Source organism: Chroicocephalus ridibundus, chromosome 10 (assembly GCF_963924245.1).
Source record: "Chroicocephalus ridibundus chromosome 10, bChrRid1.1, whole genome shotgun sequence".
NCBI lineage: Eukaryota > Metazoa > Chordata > Aves > Charadriiformes > Laridae > Chroicocephalus > Chroicocephalus ridibundus.
Window position 1 is genome coordinate 21,825,736 of NC_086293.1, and position 24,793 is coordinate 21,850,528.

A 24,793-nucleotide genomic window follows, 5' to 3' on the forward strand; every position below is an offset into this window, starting at 1 on the left:
TTTAAGGTCACGCATTTTAATCTCTTGCTTAAAAAAAGAAATATCCTTTCCAGCTAGGTCTCTGAAAACTCATTACAGCCAACGGACAAATTAGGAAAATTTATCCAAATGAATTCGTTAGCTTCTGTTAAAACACATTCATTCAGTAGAACTGCTGTCTCTGAAATACAGGTCACTGGTAAAAAATGTTGTATCACCATGACAGCTTTAACCACATGTTGCTTTTACGTTATATAATTCCTGCTTTATAAATAAGAACATATAGAAGGACTTAAATGAGAAATCCTATTAGGGAAGATTTAGGAATCAAAGAATTTGTTTATCCTCCTTAGCCTGGCATCCCACCTCTTACAACTTGTTTTTTCCCTCCCTGAGTTCTTGCTGAGAGCTTCTTTTAAAAGTTTTAAGCAGTTAAATGAGGTTCAATTAAATACTGAATGTCTCGATCATAAAATACTTCTTTGAATATGTACTTTGGGGTCTCTCTGGAAAGGAAAGCGTGTGTAGGAGGGGGCTGGAAGGAGACATTTTAGCTTTCATGCTTGAGTATTAACTGTGTATTTGAATAACACCTTCTTCTAAAATAAACACGTCTATTTATAAATACGCTTTGGACTTCTGACAAGTAGCAGCTTATGGGCCTGATTCTGCGCTGTTATACCTGTGCAACAGCCCCCGGAGGGCCTGCGTGCAGGGAGGAACGGAAAAGGCGGACATTTGGTCTGATAGATGAGATCAGAAATGCTTTCTACTCACTTAAGGATTATCAAAGGAAACGAGAACAAGGCATTACAGGAGAAAGGGAGGAGCTGGATCCGAAGCGTTGACCCTGTTTAGGACGGCAATCATCTGTTTTTTCAGCCCTGCTTCTAATCAATCTGTTGCCCTCGTGTCTCCTACAAGCTGCATTACCTCATCTGCTTCGCTCTGTGTTAGTAAAGAATGACAGTGCTTCTCGGTTTCATCTCTGGAAGTGCCTGCCAGGGCCAGCTTTATTGCTCCCTTATTTCTCCGAGAAGCCAGCTCCGCAGCCCTGCTCTGCGGAGAGGGAGAGCAACGTAAGTGCTGAGACTCCCCGCTTGAGTGCTGTTAGAGAGTAATGAAGGGAAATGTTACAGAAGAGATTAGCGCTATTAAATCCATTGTGCATTCCAGAGATCAATTTAATAGTGAATTATTTTACGGGAGGCAAAGCTTAGATTTCACTTGCTTGTTGGAGAATTACTCCTTTTTTTTTTGTTTTCCCCCCACCCATTTCCTAGGTTCCTTTGATAAAAATTCAAAGAGGCTCTAGTAAGAATACACGTTGCTCAGTATTGTGATCTGAGGACTTAATTATATGATAAAGAACTACAGTGTCGGTGCCTTGAGGGCACTAATAGGTCTTGATCATCCTGACCAGCATCACCTGGGGCCTCCACCCACACCCGCTGCCCATAGGTCCAGGAGCATCATTTAAACACAGGCCTGGGGGGCTCAGCCCTTTCTTGTCACCTTGCCTTTGCCTGACAGCTGCTGGTGGGACCTTCTGCAACCGCCTGCCTCTGGTTCTGCGGAGCTGCGCCTTGATGGTGAGCTTCAGTCACCTTCCCTTTGGAAGCAGCTCTGCTCTTGCTCCCTCATATGCTTCCTTTACCAGGGAGTGTAATGACGGGATGAGGGGTAATGGTTTCAAACCGAAGGAGGGAAGCTTAGATTGGGTATTAGGAAGAAATTCTTTACTCTGAGGGTGGTGAGGCACTGGAACAGGCTGCCCAGGGAGGTTGCAGATGCCCCATCCCTGGAGGTGTTCAAAGCCAGGCTGGATGAGGCTTGGAGCAACCTGGTCTAGTGGGAGGTGTCCCTGCTCAGGGCAGGGGGGTTGGAACTAGACAATCTTTAAGGTCCCTCCCAACTTAAACCATTCCATGATTCTATGATATACTGCCCTGGCCGAGAGACTGTAAGTTTATGTCTAATTTCAGGTGCCTGTTAGTGGGGGAATCAAATTAAATGGTATGAAGTCTGATATTCAGAGGTCCCCATCACCGTGTCCCTCTTGGTGGAGTATATAATGACACTTGTAGGTGTCATTTTGGTCAGCTGTCCTGTCTGTGCAATAAGCAATTTAGACTTGGATTTGGACGGTTATCCCGGAGGGAAGAAACATTGTCCATGTTGGACTCAGCTGCCTGGCAGCTTTAGCTGCATAAGAGCTCGGTGTGGATGAGACTTGGAAGTGCAACTGCTCTTCACCCGTGCCTGCTTTTACAGGCTTCAGTGACGTGGGTGAAGTCGCAGGTACACGTAGGTAGGAATGTTTCCTGTTTCTTGAAACTCAACTACGTGTCCGTCTCACCTCTATAGGTACACATGGATACACGTAGGCATTTACTTCCTTTGCACCCACTGATCTAATTATTACTAGTGACTCTACCACTTCACCGCTGTTACAGACGTGCCCCCTCACGTGCTGGAAGGGTGTTCTGCTATTAGAACTGACGTGACTCAAACTGCGTTCAGTCTTCTCAGATGAGCATGGGGTAAGGGGGAGGCAGCTGACCTCAGCCAAAGCAACGCGCTTTGCCTTCAGCCAGCTACGAGCGGTGCGTGGGTATAGCAAGGCGCGGAACCGTGCCTCATTGAAATTCTGAAGACGTACTAATCACATCACCTACCGTGCTTTGCCTTCTTGCATCAAAGGCTTGTCTTCCCTATCCTGATTTCTTAATAAAGATCATGTGTTTTATTTATATATTTATTTTACTAATGGAGTTTCATGTTAAATTTAAAGTCCATTAGAACCACTGCTCACAGAGTGTCCTTGAAAGTCTGTTTGATTGCAGAATCATCCAAGCGTGATATGGAAAGCTCGCAAGCATTAATGGGTTTGGGAACACAAAGGTGGCTTCACTGGCTTTTTTTAGTCCTTCGGTGGCATCTGAAATATCTCCTAGGGAAAGCGCATAATGTAAAAAGCCTAATGTGTTGAAAGGGTGTATTTGTAAGGGGATGGGGGAAGACTGAGCTCTGGGATTAAATCCTCATGTGTGATGAATGTGAAAATGACAGAAATGTTCAAAACTCCCAGGGAGAAATCCATCCCCCCCTGCACAAAGGACACATAATTGGGCTTTACGCAGAGAACTAAGCCAAGTGGGGTTGAATTCGCCTGCTCTGTGTGAGACGAGACAGGTGAGTGTGCCTTAATGAAGGATGCTTCCCAGCATCCAGCCCGACCCAGCCATGGAGCTATCAATCGCTGCCCTTGGCATGCCTGGTGGGACACCTGGGAGGCTGTGGCCGCAGCACGTATGTTTTAATGACCCCATCTACAGTTCTGGGTGGTTTAAGGCACAATCGCAAGTAGAGATCCGTGTGCTGCTGGCAGGTCACTTGGCACAAGAGTCTCCCCCAAACGACCTACAACCCTCTGCCCTCTTCACTGCACTCTGCCTCAGCCTCTTAAAGGTTACCCACATCTTGTGGAGAGGCTCCTGCAGGATGGAGCAAGAACAGAACAAGAGGGAATGGCTTCAAGCTGCAGCAGGGTAGGTTTAGGCTGGACATTAGGAAAAAATTCTGCACAGGAAGAGTGGTCAGACACTGGAATAGGCTGCCCAGGGAGGTGGTGGAGTCACCATCCCTGGATGTGTTTAAGACTCGTTTAGATGTGGGGTTGGGGGATACGGTGTAGGGGAGAACTTTGTAGAGTGGGGTTGATGGTTGGACTCAATGATCCCAAGGGTCTTTTCCAGCCTAAATGATTCTATGACTCAGTTGTTCAGCTGCTCTACCCAGAGAACATGGAAAAAAAAGACAATCTTCATGGTCTTAACTGTAATTCCATATGTCTCCACTTGGACTCCTAATGGTTTCATAAATCTGAAGGAAGAAGGCAGTGGGACAGGATGATGGGGAGTCGTGAGTGGCAGAGCACGAAGCAGCCTGAATTGTCTGACACAGCAAGTTTATTTTTTTCTGGCAGTTTTAAGCCTTTCATGGTATATACATTCTAGATGATGGATAGCCTGGTTAACAGGAGATGCCTCCCTCCCTTGGTTGCAGATGTGAATTGATTTACATTTGAGAAATTTTTTTTGTTGTTGATTTGTGTATTCAGTTCTTTGGGAAGAGGCCTGAGACATCAGTCTCCACAGAGGAAAAAATAAAAAAAAGTATTGTCTCACAGGAGTATTTCTCAACTACTGCATCTGGGAACACAGCAAAGCAGTGCTGGTAGACTCTAATATCCTCAGATTCCTTTGTTGGCAATATTTCAGTGTTAGCATCGCTTTGGAGGGGGAGATTGAAATTCTTGATTTTTTTTTTTTTTTGTTTTTCAGAATACTATTTTTCTATGCTTGAATATTCAACTTTAGTCCCCCCTGATTTTTCCTTCTTACTTCTTATTTGCTGAGAACTTAGCTTTGCTCTTGTTGTAAATCGAACATGAAATTGGATTTATCTGAAATTGTTGTGGAGAACGTAAATAAAATGGAGACTTTTTGTACCTTCAGGACTGTCTCTGATAATGACGGGATTAAAGGACGTCAAATTTAAGTTGCTTAAACTATCCGATGGAGGTTTCATAAATGTTTGAAAATATGTGGTAGCTCTTAAACTTTTGAAAAGATGCTCCAATAGGTCATGAAAAATTACCTTTCTCATAACTACAGGAAAAATGTTTGGTGGTGGATCCCTGGCAGCTGAATGTCTTCATTAACTGGCAACGGCTGTGATTTTTTGCAGAAAGTCACTGACTGTGCTGTATCAGTTTTGTGCCCGATTATTTCTGTTCTTTCTGAAGTTACTGTGCCCCACAGTTACTCTGCACTAAGAAATAACCAGCAATTACGCTTCTAGAAAAGAGTTTTGGGGCATTTTGTCCACTGCCCTCCCTTGAAATATTGAGGCAATGAGCAAAGCTATTTTGTTTGATGTGCCATATGCACTCCCGAACTGGTGCCGTTCACTCCTCCGACTGAACGAGACGCTGTTTCATTCTCCACGTGAAGACTTTTCCTATGGGTGAGCGCATATTCTTCAGCGGTGTACACAAACACCTGGGCTAACTTTAAAAAAAGCTGGCTGGATAACCAGCGGCAGCCTGTCTTTGGCACCACAAAGCTGTCTTTTGAACAAACCCAATTAGTCCGTGGGGACCTTTAATATTATTGTATCCCAGTTAAAACTGCCTTGAGTATCTCTTTCGGCACTCTGTAGGCTCTACGTACCCTGGCAGCAAATTGTCTTGCGTGCTGTACTCTGTGATTCTGCGGGAGGATGCTATAGAATCAGACAGACTATGTGATAAGCAATCAATTACATAGCCTTATCAGTTAAAAATTTAATTAGCCCTTAAATGTTTTCTTGATAAATTTAGGGGAATAGTGGCCTGTCCTTAAAGCGGCACCTCTCATAAGCCATTAAGGAGTAGTGGAGAACACTGCATAGAAGGCAATAATGCTCCTGGCAGAAAGAACAATACAATAAGCAAATGTTTGAATTCTGAAACTTATTCTTGTTTCTAAATAGTCCTAAGGAGTAGCTCAGTGAGACCCCATCGTGAGAAAGGCTCAGCCTGGTGATGCATACAACTCCCTTTTTGGCATGGAAATGATTAGCAAAATTCCATGACCACAATTACTCCCTCCCCCAGCTCTCTTAGGTGAATCAAGCCTCAGAGGAGCAGCCCATCGGAGCAAATGCTGCTTAGTTGGGAGTGTCAAGCTAGTAATGAAAGCATTCGGATGCCAGCCTTGTTTTAAGCACACGCTGGGGGGAACCTAATACAAACCGCTAGGACCTTCCTGGTAGGTATTAGGGCAAGTAAAGATTTGCTGTGCATGGAAAAGGAGCTGAAAATCAAATCCAGTGAAGGTTTTCAAATTCAAATGCTGCAAAGTTCAGCTGAAGAAAAACTTCCTGCTGATGATAACGAACGCTGACTTCGGTTCTAATTTTGAGGCAGGGACAACCGATCTTATCTTTACCTGACTCTAAAATACAGATCAAGTGGCAGCAAATTTGGAGCATTGCGGTCCCCATTTACACGTAGCTGCCTCTTGCAAATACCTTTAAGCATGCACAAAAGGTTGAAAAAAAAAAAATAGCACTGTCCATGTTAAGAGGTAGATGGAAAACCGTATGCGAGTAAAGCTTTGAGCGCTAGGGGCTCATTTCTCTGACAGAGCAGTGTAACAGCACCAGGGGCAAGACTATTTTAAAAGCAGGCACACCAGCCTCGCGCAGGTTATACTTGCAGCCCCTTCCCTTTGCAAATGCAAGGGCATAATTACATGCCATACGACGCGTTTGGGATTTGCACAATTGAGCAGGCCTACACGTCTATCTGGAAAGCTAGCCTGCATGTGGAAATTGCTTGCACATTGCAGTCATTTTATATTTAAAAGTGGCCACATACACACACATGCACAAAAGAACTGCTTCGGCACGCCATCAGCGCTCATTACAGGGTATTGTGTCCATTGGCACAGATGGAGAACCTGCCAGGGTACGTCAGCATATTAATTCTCGAGAACCGAAGGCTGTGAATTCAAAATCTGGATTTGATCACTGGAAAGGATTTGGGAAGGCAGCGTTTACTCTGATTACAGCGCACAGTGTTTGCGGCGTGCACTGAGATCTCAGGTATGTCTGCAGCCTGTTGCGGTCTGTCCCAGCAAATGGAAACTGGGACCTGTGTCAGTCCTGCGCATCAACTTCAGGCACCCTAATTAACCCTTCGGCAGCAGGGCTCGTCACAAATAACTCAACTGGCACTCTGCATATTGGATGGGTTTGTTTCTGGAACTTGGTTTCCCTTAAGAAATAGGTGTAATCTTTTTCTGTTATCGAAGACACTAACCAACAAATCTGGATGATTGTTGATTAACAAGTGTAAGTGTCAAATCCACCAGCAGTAACTGGAGAATAACTTTTGATCCGTTACAACTTAATGATAAAGCAGTTTTTCCAGCACACAGAACAAGTAATTATGACTATTTCTACTATATAGGCAGAAAACGAGACAAAATACCTTTGCATTTTGAAGACATGCTCCCTGTCCTTCCTTTGATACGCGACTTCAGAAAGGATCTTGCTTCGATATCTGTAGATAAGGTGGAATAGCCTCTGCTTTGAGTTTACTTTCTAACAAAATTCTGGAGCTGCAAAAGGGAATAGAAAGGGAAGGACATGAGGACACGTAAACAAAAATTGACGCAGCCAGCAATGCGTTTTTCAGCAGATCCTGGGACTGCTGCATTTGACCTACGTATCTTTTGCAGGAGGAATTGGGTGCCTTGGTCGTGACAGGGGACAGACACGGAAATGTCTTGACGCAGTGGAGATTTATAACCCTGATGGAGACTTCTGGAGGGATGGACCTCCTATGCCTTCTCCCCTCCTCTCCTTACGAACCAACTCTATCAGCGCGGGCTCCGTGGAAGGGAAGCTGTACCTCTGTGGAGGATTTCGTGGAGCAGGTACTAAAATGAGTCCGACGTTCCCTATGTAGTTGAAATCAGTTTCGCTGTATGCAGACTGACCTGGTGACCGGCCAGCCCTGTCAGGTGGCACTGGCATGCCCTGGAACCGCAGAGCCGATTCAGCCCTTTGGACTGCTGGCTCCTAATGTCAATATGAATTGTGTTCTGTTTGCCCTTTGCTTTTTTTCCTTAACAAAACATGAAAAAATTAAGGATGTTTCCGATCTGCGCTAAATCTGTGTAAATCTACAACCTCAGTAGAATTCCTCTGGATTTACATCGAGAGCTACTGAGATCAGGAGCTTAGGGTGTTATGGACATTAAAGAACTTGGGCATATTTGCTGAAGATTAAGGCACTATCCATCTGTCCTCAGCCAAGCTATCTGGCTCTGCCTATTTACTTACATGCTTTTCACAATCGGTGTTGAAAAGGCTTGTGTATTTAAGGCGTACTGTGGGTAGGGGACTGAGATACAGAGATAAATTTTAAATAATCCTAGCCCCATGGCCACCTTTCTTCTTTTAAGCCTTCTTCCTTCCAACTGTGCTTAGCTCTATCTGCATCTTCAGTACTGCTAATCGTTATTTTTTTTTTCATTATAAATGCAAAGAATCTCAAAACATGCACACTTAAACTCTTCTGCTACATACAGCTGCTACCCCAATTTCCTTTCTAGGAGAAAGCAGTAAGAGCCAGCAGTGTGCCCAGGTGGCCAAGAAAGCCAATGGCATCCTGGCTTGTATTAGAAATAGTGTGACCAGCAGAAGGAGGGAGGTGATTGTCCCCCTGCACTCAGCACTGGTGAGGCCACCCCTGGAGTATTGTGTCCAGTTCTGGGCACCTCAATACGAGAGAGATCTCGAGGTGCTGGAGCGAGTGCAGAGGAGGGCAACGAAGCTGGTGAAGGGCCTGGAGAATAAATCTGATGAGGAGCGATTGAAGGAGCTGGGACTGTTTAGTTTGAGGAAGAGGAGGCTGAGGGGAGACCTCATCGTTCTCTACAACTACTTGAAAGGACATTGTAGAGAGGTTGGTGCTGGTCTCTTCTCACAGGTAATTAGTGATAGAACAAGAGGGAATGGGTTCAAGCTGCAGCAGGGTAGGTTTAGGCTGGACAGTAGGAAAAAATTCTTCCCAGGAAGAGTGGTCGGACACTGGAATAGGCTGCCCAGGGAGGTGGTGGAGTCACCATCCCTGGATGTGTTTAAGACTCGTTTAGATGTGGTGTTGGGGGATATGGTGTAGGGGAGAACTTTGTAGAGTGGGGTTGATGGTTGGACTCGATGATCCCAAGGGTCTTTTCCAGCCTAAATGATTCGATGATTATCCACTGCTAATAAATGTCATGTCAGGCTCACTGGTGCCCAGGAATGGCCGTGTGGTATCACTGGGTGACGTGTCCTTCACATTACACTGACTCCAGCTGCGTCAACTTTTATGTGTATAACAAACTCTAAACTTAAAGCTGCTGTTATTTTAGAATGATGATTTCCATCAGCCAGTTCACAACTCACCTTCCCCTCCCTTTGTTTGCTACCGGTAGAGGAAGCTGCTTCCTGAAGACAATTGTATGGCAGGTCTTTCACAGGCATCTTCTCGTGTCATCTCTGATGGAAGTTCTGTGACGTCAGAGCAATTACGGTTATGATACACCACTGGGTTTCCATAGCAAACATTGTGCCATCATATTTGTCTCTTTCGCGGCAGTATTAGGAAAAAGCCTAAAGTTAGCGGGTACCAATCTCAAAAGGCTGATCATTTGCACTGGCAAATGAAGCAATTTCATTCAAGATGACTAACAGATTAGTATGAGGTTTTCTGAATAAGGTAGCTTCAGAGCCATAAAAACACTCTGTGTACAACACCACCGCGTTCTGTCACTGAGTCATGTATAAAGCGTGGTGGTGCCGGCAGAGGTTGAAAGTCCCCCTGTGGATTTCAAGACGGCCATCTTTTGTAGGTTTGTATAATGCCAGCTAATGCGGTCCTGATCCCTGACTGTACTACTGCCATCTATATAATTACGTATAGAACTCCCCTGCACTAAAAGTGTTATTTAGATTGGAAAACAAGAAGTCAGAGTTAGAAAATGCCAGTTTTGCAGTTACCTGTGCAACCTGAATTCTGACCCCCTACGTGTGCCTTTTGTATACCAGCAAAGAAATAGCATGTGATTGTGGTGTTAGACGTTGTTATGATGTCTATTAACCAGGGAGCCAAAATAAGACTCCCACTGTCAACTGTAAATCCGATGTATGGGAATGTTTGAGGCGTTGAGAGGAAAGCTGTGCCCTAAAGACAGGCTTCTTAATGTGACTCTAAAGTTATTAAAGGAAAAGGGCCTTCTAAACCTTCGTAACAATAACGACTTCTAGTTAGCATAATTAAGAAAAAGATGGATGGAGTCCATATGCTGAACCTGAAGAGGTTATCTGGCTGACCTCTCTCCCTGGCCCTGTCTTCTCTGCGTGCTGGAAAGAGCTCTTGCCTGATCTTCTCTTCAGAGGAAGAAGGGCGAGGGAGGGTTATTACTCTCACACGGGAACTTGGAGAGGGTGGCTTGACTCTGCTCTTTCAGAATTACAGCTGCTCAGCAGCTTCAGGATATTCACGGAACACCATGTGCTGCTGCTGCTTTAGTAGCAGATAGGGTTATTTTAGAATGTGCTTGTTTGGTGTTAGTCTTTTGGGTTTCTTGGCATGTCACTTCGTTTTTTTTGTGAGGGATGCAACCAAGAGAGGATATTCCAATTTTACAAAACATTGTAATTTAGTTTCAACCAAGTGGAGCTTTTGGAACAAGCTGGAGGCACAGCTGTAGTCTCTGGGTTTTCCGCCTGCTGAGCGCTAAAGGGCTGCTGTGAACATCCAAGAATGAGTGCTTCTCAAAAAAAAAAAAAAGGGGGGAAAATAAGCCAAAAGCACTGCTGCAATGGAAAGTCTTGACCAATTTATATAAGGGGATGAAATCAACTCCTGGTATACGACAGATCTGTCCCCAACTCCCCAGGCTCAACCTGCCTTTGTATTTGCTTGAACTCACTCTTGATCCCGCAGTGTGAAAGTTGACCTACTAAGGACATTGCTGCATCTTAATTTAACTCGTACGTGCCGTGCTCTGTATGCCTTCCTGCACGAGTATTGACTTAAATGGATAATTAGAGACCAGAGACGCTGTACACAAACACAAAGCTGAAAAGCAGCTGTCAACTGCTCAAAGGGCCTTAAATTTGGATGAAAAGACGAGCGCTGCTCAGCTACCATCTCTTCAGAGTCCCATGTGACGCTTGAAGTACTGTGGTGGCAGGGTTCCCGTCCCATATATATTGCCTCTCACAAATCTTTGTCTGCTTGAAGGAGGACAAGTGGCGCAGCCCTAACAGCATCCCCAGGAGCAGAGGAAGAGAAATTGCAGCCTCTTAGAGCCTCCAGAGGGAAGTCGGCTTGGCCAGCTGAGTAGCAATGCAGAGCACGGTCTCGCTAAAGGATGAGTGGACTCCAAAGTGTGTCCAAGCTTCATCAAGAGAAAGCTTCCTCTGAACCGCGAGGAATGCTGTGCGATGTTGAGCTGTGTTGGTAAACACAGCTTGTAAGGCTTCCCCTCCTGAGGCTGCCTCGAGTTAGAAGCTTGCTCGATGCCTGGCCACGAAAGGGGTAAGGGGATTCATTCCGCTGAAGTTCAGACACTTATGTGGAGTGCCTACGCTGAGACCTTAGTGACCCCAGGCTCTCTGCAGCATACGGAGAAGCACGGATGCTTCCAGAGGGGGATTCAGGTCCTTCGTGCTTTACATCTGCTCTGAAAGACCAGAAGGCAATTCAGAACCCCCAGGACTTCTCTTGTCTCTTAACGCTCTGTGTTTCGATCAGGATATACGAGGGATTCTAACCTGGCTTACGCATCTACGGCAAACGCGTCAGGAGCTTGGTGTCTATGGTCAGATGGTACAAACCACGCTGAGACCTCTGGGCTGTATCACTGGCTGACAAATGTTGCATGTTCTTACAATCATAAGTACCCCAAAAAAATCACTTCTGCTTGTTTTGAACGTGTTTCCTCCTTAGCAAGACTTGCAAAACTTCATCTGTTAGTAGTTTATACAAATTAGCTCATTTTCTGCTCAAGCTGTTAAGGCAAACAGGATCCATTAATCTGCTTGTCTCCGACACTCGGCTCCAGCTCATGTAGCCTAGTGTCATGAATATTGCCTGTCATTTGTCAGCAATGTTATAGCGTTCATCAAGATAGTCAGAAATGTTTAAAATGGTTGCTTTTGTCCATTAGTTCATAGCTCTGCACAGAGAGAAAACATTAGCCGTAGCACGAATACTCAGAAGGACTCGACGCGCAGTAGCCAGCCAGCTTTCTACTAATTGTTAAAATATGTTGCCGCATTTACTGCTACGGATTTTAAACCAGCCTTTGCAGCCTGAGCGTGTAATGTTCTTGTTGACGTGTTCTTGTTGACATGTTTTATTTCCTTCGCCTTTACATCGAGCTAAACCCTGCAGGCTGACAGCGGTTGGCGTTAGCCCGCGCGGGGCAGAGGCAGCCTCATTAGTGTCCCTCACCCGAGGAGCTGGTGAGCGGCCCTTCAGGTACGCGGCATTACGCTTGCAAAATGCCTGCCAGATTGGGTTCCCTTTCTTTTTGACTGCTGCTGAGTATTTTAAATATTTTTTTTTTTTCCCAGTGAAAATAACGAAGGCAAGGGCGCGTGCCTGTTGGCTGGGGCTGTGTCATCGGCTGTCACCGCCAGCTTGCGGAGGCACATGTTTGTTGACTTTGCATTGTTGCTGCACAAATACAGATCTCGTGGCCCGTTTCTGGGGGCTGGGGGTTGTAGCTTTAGTTTCAGATCATAGATCTTGGTCCAACCGCCTGTCTCAGAGATTTGAATTAATAAATTCAAATCCAGAGTTGATTTTTTTTTTTTGTTTAACTTGAGGATTTTAATTAGAATGCCATCTTTACTGTATACCCGTGTGACATCAGCTGAAGTGCAAAGTAAAGGGACAACCACCTCAATGCCAATAACGAAGCGTTTAACAAGTCTGCTATCAGCAGCACATACTACTTGAGAGATCTTACGATTTCATCAGCCAACAGCACTTGATGTGGAACTGTCTTTCCCTGAACTGGCAGTTTTGCCACCTCCCTCCAGTGTAGTTCACAGCAGAGAAATAAATGTGCTGCTTCCCTGCTATACACGTTGAAACATTCTGTAATGTGCTTAGCATCATATGTGGGACCAGGGCTGCTCAACCCAGTTCGGCTAATTACTTACTGATATCAAGTAGACATTAATTTTTCACTTAAGTGGTGTTACGGTCAGAGGAAGGGCAAAGGGAAGAAATATCTGCGAACTTGGAATGCAAGAATCTCAATTTTATGGTTGCAACTGTTAGCCAAGATAGGTGATAGTGACACCAAGTCCTACTACCTGTGTAATTCTGATTCTACTAAACATATAAATATGTTTATATATATATGTGTGTATGTATATATATACACACACTTACCCCAGGTTCATTTTCTGTCCTCTTCTTCCTCATTTACATAAATTGCAATCCATCCATTGGAATAGAAGCAGCGCTGCTTGGGGCACTGCAGAACCGTGTAGTAATTACTGTATTCCAGCTGAGCTAATGAGTTTGTATCTCCACGCCATCCTCTCCTGACAGTGGACTAGCCTAATAGTTATTTATTTTGACTAATCTCCCATAAAGGCTGCTCCCCCTAGTCTCCTCCATTATGTGATTTAGATGGGGAATCATTCTAGTGCTTGATTTTTATTATAGTGGTTATGGAACATTACTGGAATCAAATTAAATTTAGACATATTAAGGAGTCTGGCACAGTAAATACTGCACTTGTGAAGTTTGGGGGTTGAGGGATTGGAACAAAACCTGTTTCTCCAGCACCTTCCCATGTTCCCAGCTAAATAAAGCAGAGGGGCAAACCCCGGGCTGCCTGTCTGCAGCACTGCTTGTTTCCCTCGGTTAGAATTTACCGGGCAGCGAATGAATAATTGAAGTTCTCCTGCCCACATTTGAATACATATTCCCACCGACGGCGGGGATTCAGGCTCCCCGCGTTTCACTCGGCATAGAAATGTGCTGGCGGCCACCCGCCCCGCCGCGTCGCCCCAGCCTCTGCGCCCAGTCCACCCCGAGAAACGCTGCTCCACCTCTCATCTCACTCTCCCCCCGCGCCGGGGAGGAGCAGGGAGAGACCCCCTCGGCTCGCTGCCTTCCCAGGGAGTGCTGCCCGTGTCCCCCCCTGCTCATTAGCTGGAAACTCGCTGCCGTAAATAAGGCCGGCACAGGTCAGGGGAATCGCTGGGGAGCAGCACCTGCTCGTTTCAGATCTAAATTTGACCCAGTAGCTGACAGCACGGTGTTGGTAATTCAGTCGTGCTTCTTACTAAGGCTGGCTTACAGTTTATAAAGGGTTAATGAATGATTAATAGAAATTTTAATGCATTTTAATTAATTGCTGAAGAGGTCAATAGGTTGTTTAGAAACATGGCTTGAAGCCATGTATGACATCTTCTATTGTGTTCATAACTGCCTGTTATGCATACAGTCTAAACACGCTTTATATCCTCTATTAATAATGCATTAACCCATTGTAAGGCGTTTAGAAACAGCATCGCGGGATGGTCTGAGACCAGTCATTCTTATTCTGATCTTGCAGTTTTTACTCTCGTGAACGGCGCATTGGCTCCGAGAGCACTGATCCTGCTGCCCCTGTAACCTGGGGGCCCGCTGTCACCCGCCACCCAAGCGGGACCAGCGCTTGTAAGATTATGTCTGAAAGAGGCCTTGCCTATGAACAACCGGCAGAATCTGGAAAGATGTTAAAAGCTGGAGTAGCTGGGTCAATCCCAAGAAAAACACTTTAGGTAACTGAATTAGGTCCTTCCTGTAGACCATCCCAGTCTTTACATATATATACATTCACACATATCTATATACACACACACACATATACATATATATATATAATTTTAATATCTATTGATTTGTGAGTGAATGGGCGGCTCATGAAACTAGGGTCCTGAAGAACCACACAGCTGAGCAAGAGGATAGAGGTCCTGTCTATGAGAGCGAATATCTTACCTTACTCCACGCAGGTGCTCTGAAAACAGTGAGCTGGCACAGTCGTAAATGCAAGCCCCAACCGGCCTCCCAGCCTTCGCTGTGTCTGGTGGGATACACTGCCTTGATACTTAACATCGCGAAGGCTGGCCAGCATGTTAAACAGCCAAGCCAAGTTCCCTCTCCTGTGTATTATCTGCCTGCTTCTGCCCACAGGCGTAGATGATGGATGTACTTGACCCCACCAGGGGTGTTCGCTGCGTTACGCCAGCGAGGCTGGCAGAGTTAGGGGGCAGCTCACATACGCAAATGGGATTGAAGGCCACAGACTTGATGAACTTACTCTTTTTCCTACTGCAAATGAGGAGCCAGGACATCTGGTGGTAATGATCTAAATGCACTTTTATCCCATTGCAACATAAACGTGAATTCCCAAGTCACCTAAATCCACATCATGTAATTATGAAAGCGGCTATTAGTGGCGAGGAAGATAAGTAGCAGAGGCTAGTCCCATATGTTTAAAATCATTCTCTGGTACAGATAATGGCAGGCAAAACCAGGTACAAACCAGCAGCGGAGGCTGAACTGCTTCGAGGCAGCTCTGGGGTGGCTGCTAGGTGACAAGAACTGGGGAAACCAGTGAAAGGAACACCTGAGTAAATATTCTGGGGACTGCTGGGGAACTGGCAAGCACCTTGTGAGGTCCAAGTGCTTTTTTTCCATGGGAAGAGCAGAGCAGACAGTTAACAGTTTAACCACTAGAGGTTTGGTGTCTTTTCTTTTATAAACTGATTTGTGGCGAAAGAAGATAGAGCACTTTAGGAAACTGCGGACTGGGAAGGAAAAGGTGCTGTGACAACCTCAGAACCAACATCAGCAGGAGCTCAGGCGAGTAGCCTCTGAGGATGTCCCAGGGGACAGAGCTCGTGGGCAAGGACTGATGTGACAGATGAGACTGCCCCCCCCTACACAACGCGGTTCTGTGCTGGGGAACGCGGCCCTGCTCTGGATGAACTTGCCTGGGGACTGCTGGCCGTGTAACGGTATGTCAGCGTAGCTATGCTGAGCGGGCAGGCAGGTCAGCTTGTCCAAAACCACTCTGGGTACCTCTGCCCCGCGCTGATGCAGAGGCATCGCGGCTCGTGGCCGGGCACACGCTCTCGCCATCTCCATAGCTCTGTTTCCTCGTTCGTAAGTTGGAGGCAAACATACCACCCATGACAATGGGCTTCTATAAGAAATAATGGAATATTGACCATATTTCAGCAAACTTGCCATAGATTTAATTCCAGTGAACTAAAATTCAGCATGTCTCTTTCAGTTCAATGCTCTGGACACTAAACAGACTATAGTAGAGTGAATTTATTTGTATTGGCTTACAAACATAATAGCTGCACGGTTAACAGTCCTGGATGACCCATAGATTTTTCTACCTGTTCGGCGTGTTGCTTAATTCTTCTATATCTGCCTCCCTTCAACCCTCCCAACCTAAAACCTAAGAACTGGATCTGCATGTTCGGCTCCAAACAGGAAAGAGAAAGCAAGGTCAAAAAAGACCAAAAGTGGTAATAAATACTATAGTCACACGAAAAGTTGTTGTTCCCCCCCCCCGACCTCCAAATCACAAATGGAATGCAGTTTAAAAAAAAAAAAAAAAAAAAAAAAAGAAGAAAAAGCAGATCAAATATTTATGTTGCCTGCAGTCATACTGGGGGTCTTTCCAAGAATGGTTCACCCTGATTTATGGTCAATCCTGATTCAAATGACATGAAAAAACTTACAACATGAAATGAACATTTGGGGAGTGAATCATATTTGAAAATAAACCTTTTAAAGAGAAAACATGATTGTGTATATGGAGTGCAGGCAATCACTTACTGCAAATGAGTATTTTGGTTGTGTTTTCTGCACATTCAAAGAGAAATTTCAGATGAAAAATGGTGGGAAAGTGTTTTGTTTACAGACCGGAATATAATAGAGAATTTAAAGATTAGACTCATTTTACTTTCACACCGCTATATTTGCATCTATGAAATATGAATTTAGCATTTATAAATTAAACATTTTCAGATATAACTCAAGTTCTTTCACTGGGAAAAGGTGGGTTTGTAGGCTCAGCCTTAGCCTTCGGTTTGCACTTGTGTGTCAAAAAGGCATAACTATACCAAAAGAGCTCTGACTTTCTTTTAACACACCACAATTTCTCATGGGGATAAATTTATGCTGGAATTAATTTTTCCTGTGCTGGTTTAGCCTTTTCCTTTCCTGAATAAGAATAAACCGTACTGCTACAAACACCGTTCTGCTGTGGATAAGGATCTGCATTAGGGTTAGGTTTGTACCAGCTGAATAATTCTAACATAAAGTGGTTTAACTCCTGTGCAGAAAAACATAGCGCAAAGAAAAGTTTCTTAAAACTTCTCATGGTTAAACAAGAACGCGCAGAAAAATACTGCCTCATTTTGTAGAAAAAAAAAAAAAAAAGGAAAGCTTTTGGAAAGGAGTTAAATCCTTTCATCAGGGAAGGTGGTCGTCTGGTAAGGGATGCGGAATAATGCTGTGTGTGACAGGGAGCTCTGCGGGGTGGCTTTGTGGGCAGGTGATCTGTGTAATACAGCCAGGTTCTTTTAGTAGACGTCACATTGTTCTCCTGTAAGCAAAATTGGCTGCTAAGATATTGCCTTAAAAAAGAAAAAAAAAATTGCAATTAAATAAACTGAACCAATGAGGCAGAATCTGGAATTATTTGCACCTTCAGGCTTAAAACTGTTTATTTGGGATTAAAGCCCAAATCCAACATTACAGCCTGGAATCAAAGGTGCTATTCTCTCTGAAAAACATTACCTTGTCTATTGTCCTAACAACCGGCTGGGGGGGAAGGCATAATGATTGAGGTGTTTTAACTCATTTCTCTTTTAAAAAGCAAGGGGGGATGTAATTTTTTTTTTTCTGAAGTATTGGCTGTATTTTGAGCAGTGCTTTTCCTCACGTGAAATTTCTCATCCAAAGGGTGCTGCTTCCTTTCCTATTAAACAAGATAAGACTAGAGAAATGACTGCTTCCCTTATTCCAACAACATACTCTTTTTATGTCCCAAGGGTTAAGAGTTAACTAACACTCCACGTGCTGGAACGCAGAATTTGCAGAGTGGAAGAAAACCAGTTACAACATCCCACAGAAAAGGGAAACGAGGGACACGAAAGGTTGTGAGTCACCAGGGTCAGGAAAAAGCACAGCAAGGTTTGTAGGGAAGGGTTGCTGAATCTGCCTTTGATGTTTTAATTATGATTTCTTTTTTTTCTGAAGTGTTGCAATCACCCACAGAACGTCGCAGTTCTAATGTTTGATTTTTTATTTTTTTTTTCCTCTGCTTGTCTCATTTTTGTCATCATCCATGCCAAAGAAAATTCCAGGCATAAAAATTTATTGCATAAAGGAGATGATCTAATAATAAATACAGGGACTGGAGCCTCCCATGTCACAGCTTAGGTCTGTTTGTGTCTCTGCGTTTGCCCCTCAGGAAAAACCCGTTCACTCTCGCGGGGTCATAGAGAAATGAGCTCTTTGCTGGTTCTGGCACGTGTTATTTTTTTGCAGTTTTAGCCTTCTCTCTTCACATGTAACTGGGGTTTTCAGCAGTTTGCTGTCTTCTCTCTTGGATGGGTGCAGCTTTCCTACCTACTATTATTATTCTCCTTTAATACCCAGGTTCAATAAGAAAACCATCACGACTATTGTTTCAGATGAGGCTAAATCCTGAAATCTTTCCAAATTTTACGCAAGCGAGCTCCTGGAGATCTATGGAAGTCCCAGAGGTCTGGGTTCAGACCAACAAAAATTACGCCACGATTAATTGTGACGCGACTGAGGGGGGAATGAGTACGGGCTGTGGGCTGGGGGTAGAAACACTGCGCTGCCCTCCTTCATGAGGTGAGAGAGGAGGCCTCTGCGGTGAATGGCTGGTGAGCGGTTTCCTTGGATAAGCGTGACAGAAACGTGCAGAAATTTCCATAAAGCTGAGACACCCACGACTCCCGTGCGTGGGCAGGACCTGCAGTAAAACAGAACTGCCCCGAATCGGCTCAGCAAGGAAACCCATCCTGGGAGGGGAAGAGGACTTGTTTCCATCTGACCCCCCACATCCTGAAGCTACTTGCAGAGGAGCCCGAGGGGTATTTTAAATCCCATGATGCTACATCATCATAACATCAGCACCAATTTTGCATGGAATCTAAAGCACGACAGCACTATCTTGGGGGTACTACACCCCCGGGGTTGCCATCCTCTGGAGGAACGTGTGGTGTCCGTGTTTCCGACACGAGAAACTCTATGTGCCTCTGGATGCTCTTCTCTATTTCACTCTTTTCCCCTCCTTCAGTCCTTTGCTGTCGGTTCCACAGAAGGGTAGTGTCCAAACAATGAGACGCAGTCAATATGTGTGAAGGATAGGGTGGTTTGTTGTTGTTGTTTTGTGTTTTTTTTTTTTCATTAAAAATTAGCTTTCTAGAACATATAGCTGAATGGGAACCTCAGTCTGGACCCTGTCAAGTTTAGCCTGTCACCAGTCTTTTAAGACTCAGTAAAAGAATGTTGCATATTCAATGTTTCTTGCTATGATGGTTCTTATCCTGGTACCTGTGTCTTGTCTGTGCTTGGCAATCTCTGAGACCTGGCTTCTAATACATCTGTCCAGAAAGTCCTCAGAAGGAAGCTGACAACAAAGCATGTGCGTGTCCTCAGCTCAAAGTAAGAAAAGTTTAGACTAAGGTTGCTTGCTGTGAGAAAGCAACTTTAAGATGAAAAGAAAAAGTGAGCAGAAATGAAAGACACTTTTTATTTTTAGGAGAGAACTTGGCTTTGAGTAACAGTTGCTGGAGAGTTCAGGACTTTTGTGTTTTTATAAGTCGTTTAATATAGCCCTGCTGGCTGACAACTGTGAACTATGGTTCTCTGCTGCATGGTGATTCTTCCATTATTTTTTGGTAGTCTCAGTAAAAAGCTTCTTGTCTTGAGATTGGCTGTGATTTAACGGCATTCTTCTAACCTGACTGTTCGTGACACATTCCTCAGCACTTCAGAACAGCTAAAGTACATTTAAAGCCCTGGAGGTTTCTTTCTGTCTTTATTTCTCCCCAAATCACGGGATGTCCAGATTTCACACCCGAGAAAAGCCATGGTATTGGAGTGCTTCCAGCAGCCTGAGAGCTGCGTTTTAGTGGGGGCAAAGAAAAGACAACATGCTGCATGTAGGCATGCTCATTAACAATAGGTAATACTCTGTCTCTAAAAGATGAGTATTTGACAATTGATTGCACGATGAAATGCCACCCGCATACTTGTACCAAGATGGAGCACTTCATGCTTTTGTCCCTGCAGCTGCACCTGGAGCCCAGAGCCTCAGGGCTGAATACACTCTGCAGATCTCCATCTGCACTATTTCATTTGCTGCATGTTGACAACTCACACGCTCTTCCAACAGCGTAGCTGTCAGTACCGCAAAAATTACCTTTTCACTGCCACCGTACAGAAGGGTCATAAGAATAACTGCACAAACCTCTTTGATCCTGTTTGACTTGACTCCTGTTGCCTGCTGTTGTTGCTTCTGTTTTTCAGCTCGTCACGAGGTTATCACCAAAGAGATCCTCGAGCTGGATACGTGGGAGAACCAGTGGAACGTGGTGGCCATCAACGTCCTCATGCACGACAGCTACGATGTTTGCCTTGTTGCTAGGCTGAACCCGCGGGATCTCATCCCTCCTCCCCCGGATTTAGTGGACCAATAGAAGTTCAGTGACTCTCAGTGCTTCCAGATTCTGCAGAAACTGAAGAATTTGGAGAGACAAATGCTGCTTTGGCTCTGGATGACAGCTGAGTCCCTCAGAGAGGAGCTGGCAACACATGCTTAAGGACAGAATTGCCTTTGAGCTGCGCTTCTCAGATGATGCTTAATTTGCTAGGACTGGTACTCTGGACTTCTGTGATTGGAAGTCGAGGTTTCCCAGCCTTTGTGTGTGGCTCTTCATCTTCCATCTGGCTGTGCAAGCTCCAGTGCTGGGCGCAGCCTGGGCTTCTGGGACCCTTTGCCTCACAGGCACAGTGGCAGCCCAGGGCTCGTTTCACAGCAGAGCATGACATACAAAGCAAAGCTCTAGCCAGGGAAATCCCTCCTTTGCTGTTCATCCCACCTGGTTCTACTAAACCGCTGGGGAGGCTAAAAAATATATTAAGTCAGCTGATGCAAACCAGTTCAGCTGTACCAAAGGGCCGGACTGTACTTGACTGATGCAGGAGCAGAGGGAAAACAGAGAGGAGCCTTTGTTTGTTTTAAACAAAAAGACATTAGCCAAGGTTCATTAGCCAAGTACACCAGCGACCGTAAACATTATCTAACCCGCAGGACGGTCAAGAGATCCTGTCTTTGCCAACAGAGCTGAGCCTGTGCTAGTAGAAAACTAGTCTTTTGGCAACAAGTCACAAGGGAGTCTTCCAGCAGGGTTAGTAGGCAGGCTGTACCAAAGACAAGAAGAATCCTAAATTTTCACATAGATCCTACCTGTGACAAGGTCTGGTGTGACCAGAATCTTAAAGCTCAGTTAGAAAACCCTCTTCCTTTGAGAGACAGAGGAGGGGATGTACATTAAAAAGTAATAAATTAGACCAGTATTATCTGCATATCAGCTCTGCAGCCACAGGAAAAGGATAGATGTGCTAAACAGTAAATGTTTATATAATAGTAGCCGGGTTTATAGAAGTGCGTTAAATGAAGCAGCGTAAGGTAAATCCTCTACCAAGAGAATTGGCTACAATCACGGGGAAGAGGAATAGTTCAAACTGTGCTTCTTAAGGCAGTGCCAGCCTTCACAGGGCTTGAAGACAGTAGGTTAGACAGACAGTTGTTACCAATACTGCTATCCCATTTGAATTACCAATAACTATTCATCGGTTCTCTGGTGCCTACCTCACAGCGCGTCCGTCTGTCACCGCCTGGGCAGCGTGGGCAAGAGAACTGGAAATCTCAGTTGTGCCCTTGGGCCAAAATTGCAAGCGATAGTATGCTGCGAGGCTGAGTGAATGTCAGAGGCAAGCACTGAGAGTAAACTACACTATGGTACAGGAATGATCATTGTCAGCAAGAAGTTGCTTTTGATGGCTACAAAAGCAGCAACAAAACTGGAAGGAAATAATTGGCAAAGAAATGAGGGAATCCATCAGGTAGTTCATTCATAGTTACTTACAAGGTTTGCACTTCAGAGCATCTCCATTTTCTTTTTCAATCACGTTTTAGGCTGCAAAAATGCCAGTTGTTTTTGTTTTCCTGCAATGCTTATGGCAGAGGGAGATGGAGAGGATGACCCAGAAACCCCTTCCCAATTCTGACTTTCCTGATTCATGAACTATTCTCTAAAATATCCAGTGGGAATATTATGCTGTCATATGAAAACAATTAGCAGGAAGGTCACTAAAGTTTACCTGATAACTATAGTAGGACACTGAGGACTGCTCAGACAATAAGGGAATTGGTGGGGGGAAACTAAGGAAAACATGTAGAAAAAGGAGTAAATCTGTGAGCCTACAGCTCATCTCTTGTCTCCCTTTATGTCTCCCAAGCAGAATGAGTATCACAGCGTAAGCACATATTCTTGTGTTTGTATCGTTTCGGTATCATCCAGTCATTCTTTTGTCTTTCCATCGTTCATATGTAGGTCATCATCTGTCTAGAAGAGAGTTGTGACAAGCATGAAGGTCAGTGGTACAAACCAGCGACCCGTTCCTAGAGCCTTAACCACTCTGGTCGCTAAATGCAGTTGCAGGTATCAGATCAAGGAGGCAAACTCTGCTTTAATATGTTTTTAAACAAAATCAGCAGAAAGCTCTTCCAATTAACCATCCAATATCGGAAACTCTTTTTTCAACTTTAGTTGTTACTGCCAAGTAAAGATAATCTGTTCTAATTTCTCTGCAGAGCTCTCGAGGCAGCTGGAAGCCATGCTCTTGAGCATCAGTTTCCTTGTGAAACTCCAAATTCTGCAACTGTATCTACTGATTTTGCTTTTTATTGTTTGCAGGAAGAGTGTTTTAAAGGTTTTTGTTTTTTTTTTTTTTTCTCCTTCGGTCTCTGCTCTGTGGTCTATTCCTGACAATTCAAATCCTCCTGAGGTTTAAAGCCCGAGTTAATCTACTGGATTTCACTCTCTGAAAGACAGTCTACTTGGTGGATTTCAAGAGAAGGGGGACTTTTGCAGGCTTTCATTAGTCATATTCGAACGTATATGTGGAACACAGCTGAGACTGCTCTATTAAACTTTTATTCCAGTAGTGAGCTGGCCGTTTCCTTCCCGCTTCGTATGTTTTGCTTTTTAGACTGATATTTAATGAGCTGGATGGAAGGGAAGTATGTACTCTGAGAAGGTCTGTCTTGATAACCAAGGAGAATAATTCTGTGTGTTTTATATATACTGGCCTTGCAATCAGCTAGCTGGAGCTGTAGTGGGCAGTTAACAGGTTTCTCTTCGTGCGCCACTGGGAAGCGACCTGCCCTCGCAGGCACCGAGCATGGCGTTCCCTGCTGCCCCCAGGGTCTGACCGTTAGCGGGGACCCTTGTGTCTCCGTCTCTCTCCGTTTCTGCCCAAGTCCAGATGTCTAGCACGGTGAATCAAGCAGAGAATTGTTTTCTTCTGGATTAAATACCTAGAATGCGGGCACTAACTTCATAATTTTGTGGGGGCCCCATGTAGTTCATGGTTTGCCCTTGAGGCGACAACAATTTCTAAACCAATACTTGGAAAGGAAAGCTTGACTGAGGAAGGAGAGAAGAAGCAGAAAGCATGCTTATTGAGAGGTACAGAACGCAGCCAAAATCCTCCTGAGAGTATATGAATATTGCATGTCTGATGTGTCTGTCTGTGGGTAGTCTCACATTGCTGGGTAAGTCCTTAAGAGTCTTAATTTCTCTATTATAAATCCTGATGAAAAAAAAAAAAAAAGTATTACAGAATATGCATTCTCCAAGCTTGGGAGTTTCACTGAAATAATAGTTTACTTCAGCCCCTTTCCGTCTGAGCGCTAGTTAGCTGAGCGTTTAATCAAGGCTGTCTTAACATCATCCATAATTCTAAAACGCAAACGAAGCAGCTCTGGCAAGCTACCGACTATATAAATGAATGGGGGGATTATTAAGCAAAGGCATACGCTTCAGTTTCACTTGAATTGCTGAAGTACATCCCTAGTTGCCAAATAAGAAGAAAAATGTTGGAGAAGTAGCTGGCCACGTGGCACACAGGGAGGAAAGCAAAAAATGAAATGCTATAAGAAGCTAGTTGAACCTCTCCATTTTTATCCACAGCTGAAGTTTTATTTTGACATTGTCCATGTATAACTGATTTCAAAAGCTCTCCTCTCTCTGTTTTCATACACGTGGCCATAGGAACTGCCCACACATGTAGACCATCAGGCCTCTGCCTGCCCACCCTCACACGCCGCGGCTGTGATCGCCTGCGGCTCAGCCCCTGCCCGCGCCAGGCAAACACACACATACGTTCTGCATGTCTGCAATATTGAAATTCATGGGGCAGCTCCTGTATTGCGTTCCAGCCGTATTGTGCCGCTCGGGAAGCCTCCATTTACCAACGGAAGATTGCCTTGGTGCACGCAGAGCTGTCAGCTCCTCTACCCACGCTCCCAAACATGCTCCAGGAGCATCCAAACCAAGAGACTGGCTCCAGAGATGAGAGCTGCTCCCGGAATGTTACAACGTGCAGCGGAGCCAAGGTAGGGTGGAACAATCCTCCCCACCTCTTCTGAGGGAGGGTTCAGATCTAAAAGGATCTGGCCCTGAATCTTCATGTTATATTTTTTCTTCTACTTCAGATGTGTAATGAGATCCTTGATCACACGAAAAGCAATGAAAACAAATGCTAGTGTAGTACATATATTTTTTTAATGTTCAAATATATTCATGAAGATCTATATTGTTTTTCTGCTGATCTGGAAGACAATGACATTCTTTTAATAAGCTCTTTACCTCGGGATTGCTACCTTAGCTACAGTGACGGTCTCTTTCACAGGCTGCTCTCCTAATGGATTGTGTGGCTCCTCTGAAAACTTCTTTCATGAATCAAAATGCTTTGAATCACCAGGTCAGCATTTCAGTTACTCTTTTGCAAATTTCTGTGGCTCTCCCTACAGCTTTTCAAGTGGACGCTAACTTCAGCTTC

The 24,793-nt window shown here is 44.7% G+C and overlaps 2 protein-coding genes across 3 annotated transcripts in view; one reads left to right on the forward strand and one right to left on the reverse strand.

Moving 5' to 3' along the window:
• Nucleotides 1–7,395, reverse strand: part of MGLL (monoglyceride lipase) — a 109,732-nt gene extending 102,337 nt beyond the window's left edge. Inside the window, exons 1-2 of the mRNA XM_063348297.1 lie at nt 7,259–7,395; nt 7,022–7,151 (exon numbers count right to left, since the gene is read on the reverse strand). Coding sequence (XP_063204367.1) covers nt 7,022–7,040 — 19 coding nt within the window. The 5' untranslated portion in view covers nt 7,041–7,151; nt 7,259–7,395. The remainder of the gene's footprint in view (nt 1–7,021; nt 7,152–7,258) is intronic.
• The window catches only part of KBTBD12 (kelch repeat and BTB domain containing 12), a 44,660-nt gene extending 20,218 nt beyond the window's left edge, over nt 1–24,442 (forward strand). The window contains exons 6-7 of one of the 2 annotated variants that reach the window (XM_063348295.1): nt 7,272–7,469; nt 20,192–24,442. In XM_063348295.1, coding sequence (XP_063204365.1) covers nt 7,272–7,469; nt 20,192–20,361 — 368 coding nt within the window. In that variant the 3' untranslated portion in view covers nt 20,362–24,442. Of the gene's footprint in view, nt 1–7,271; nt 7,470–17,676; nt 17,866–20,191 lie in introns of those variants that run through there. The other variant, XM_063348296.1, reaches the window with a different exon arrangement.
• The last annotated feature ends 351 nt before the right edge of the window (nt 24,443–24,793 follow it).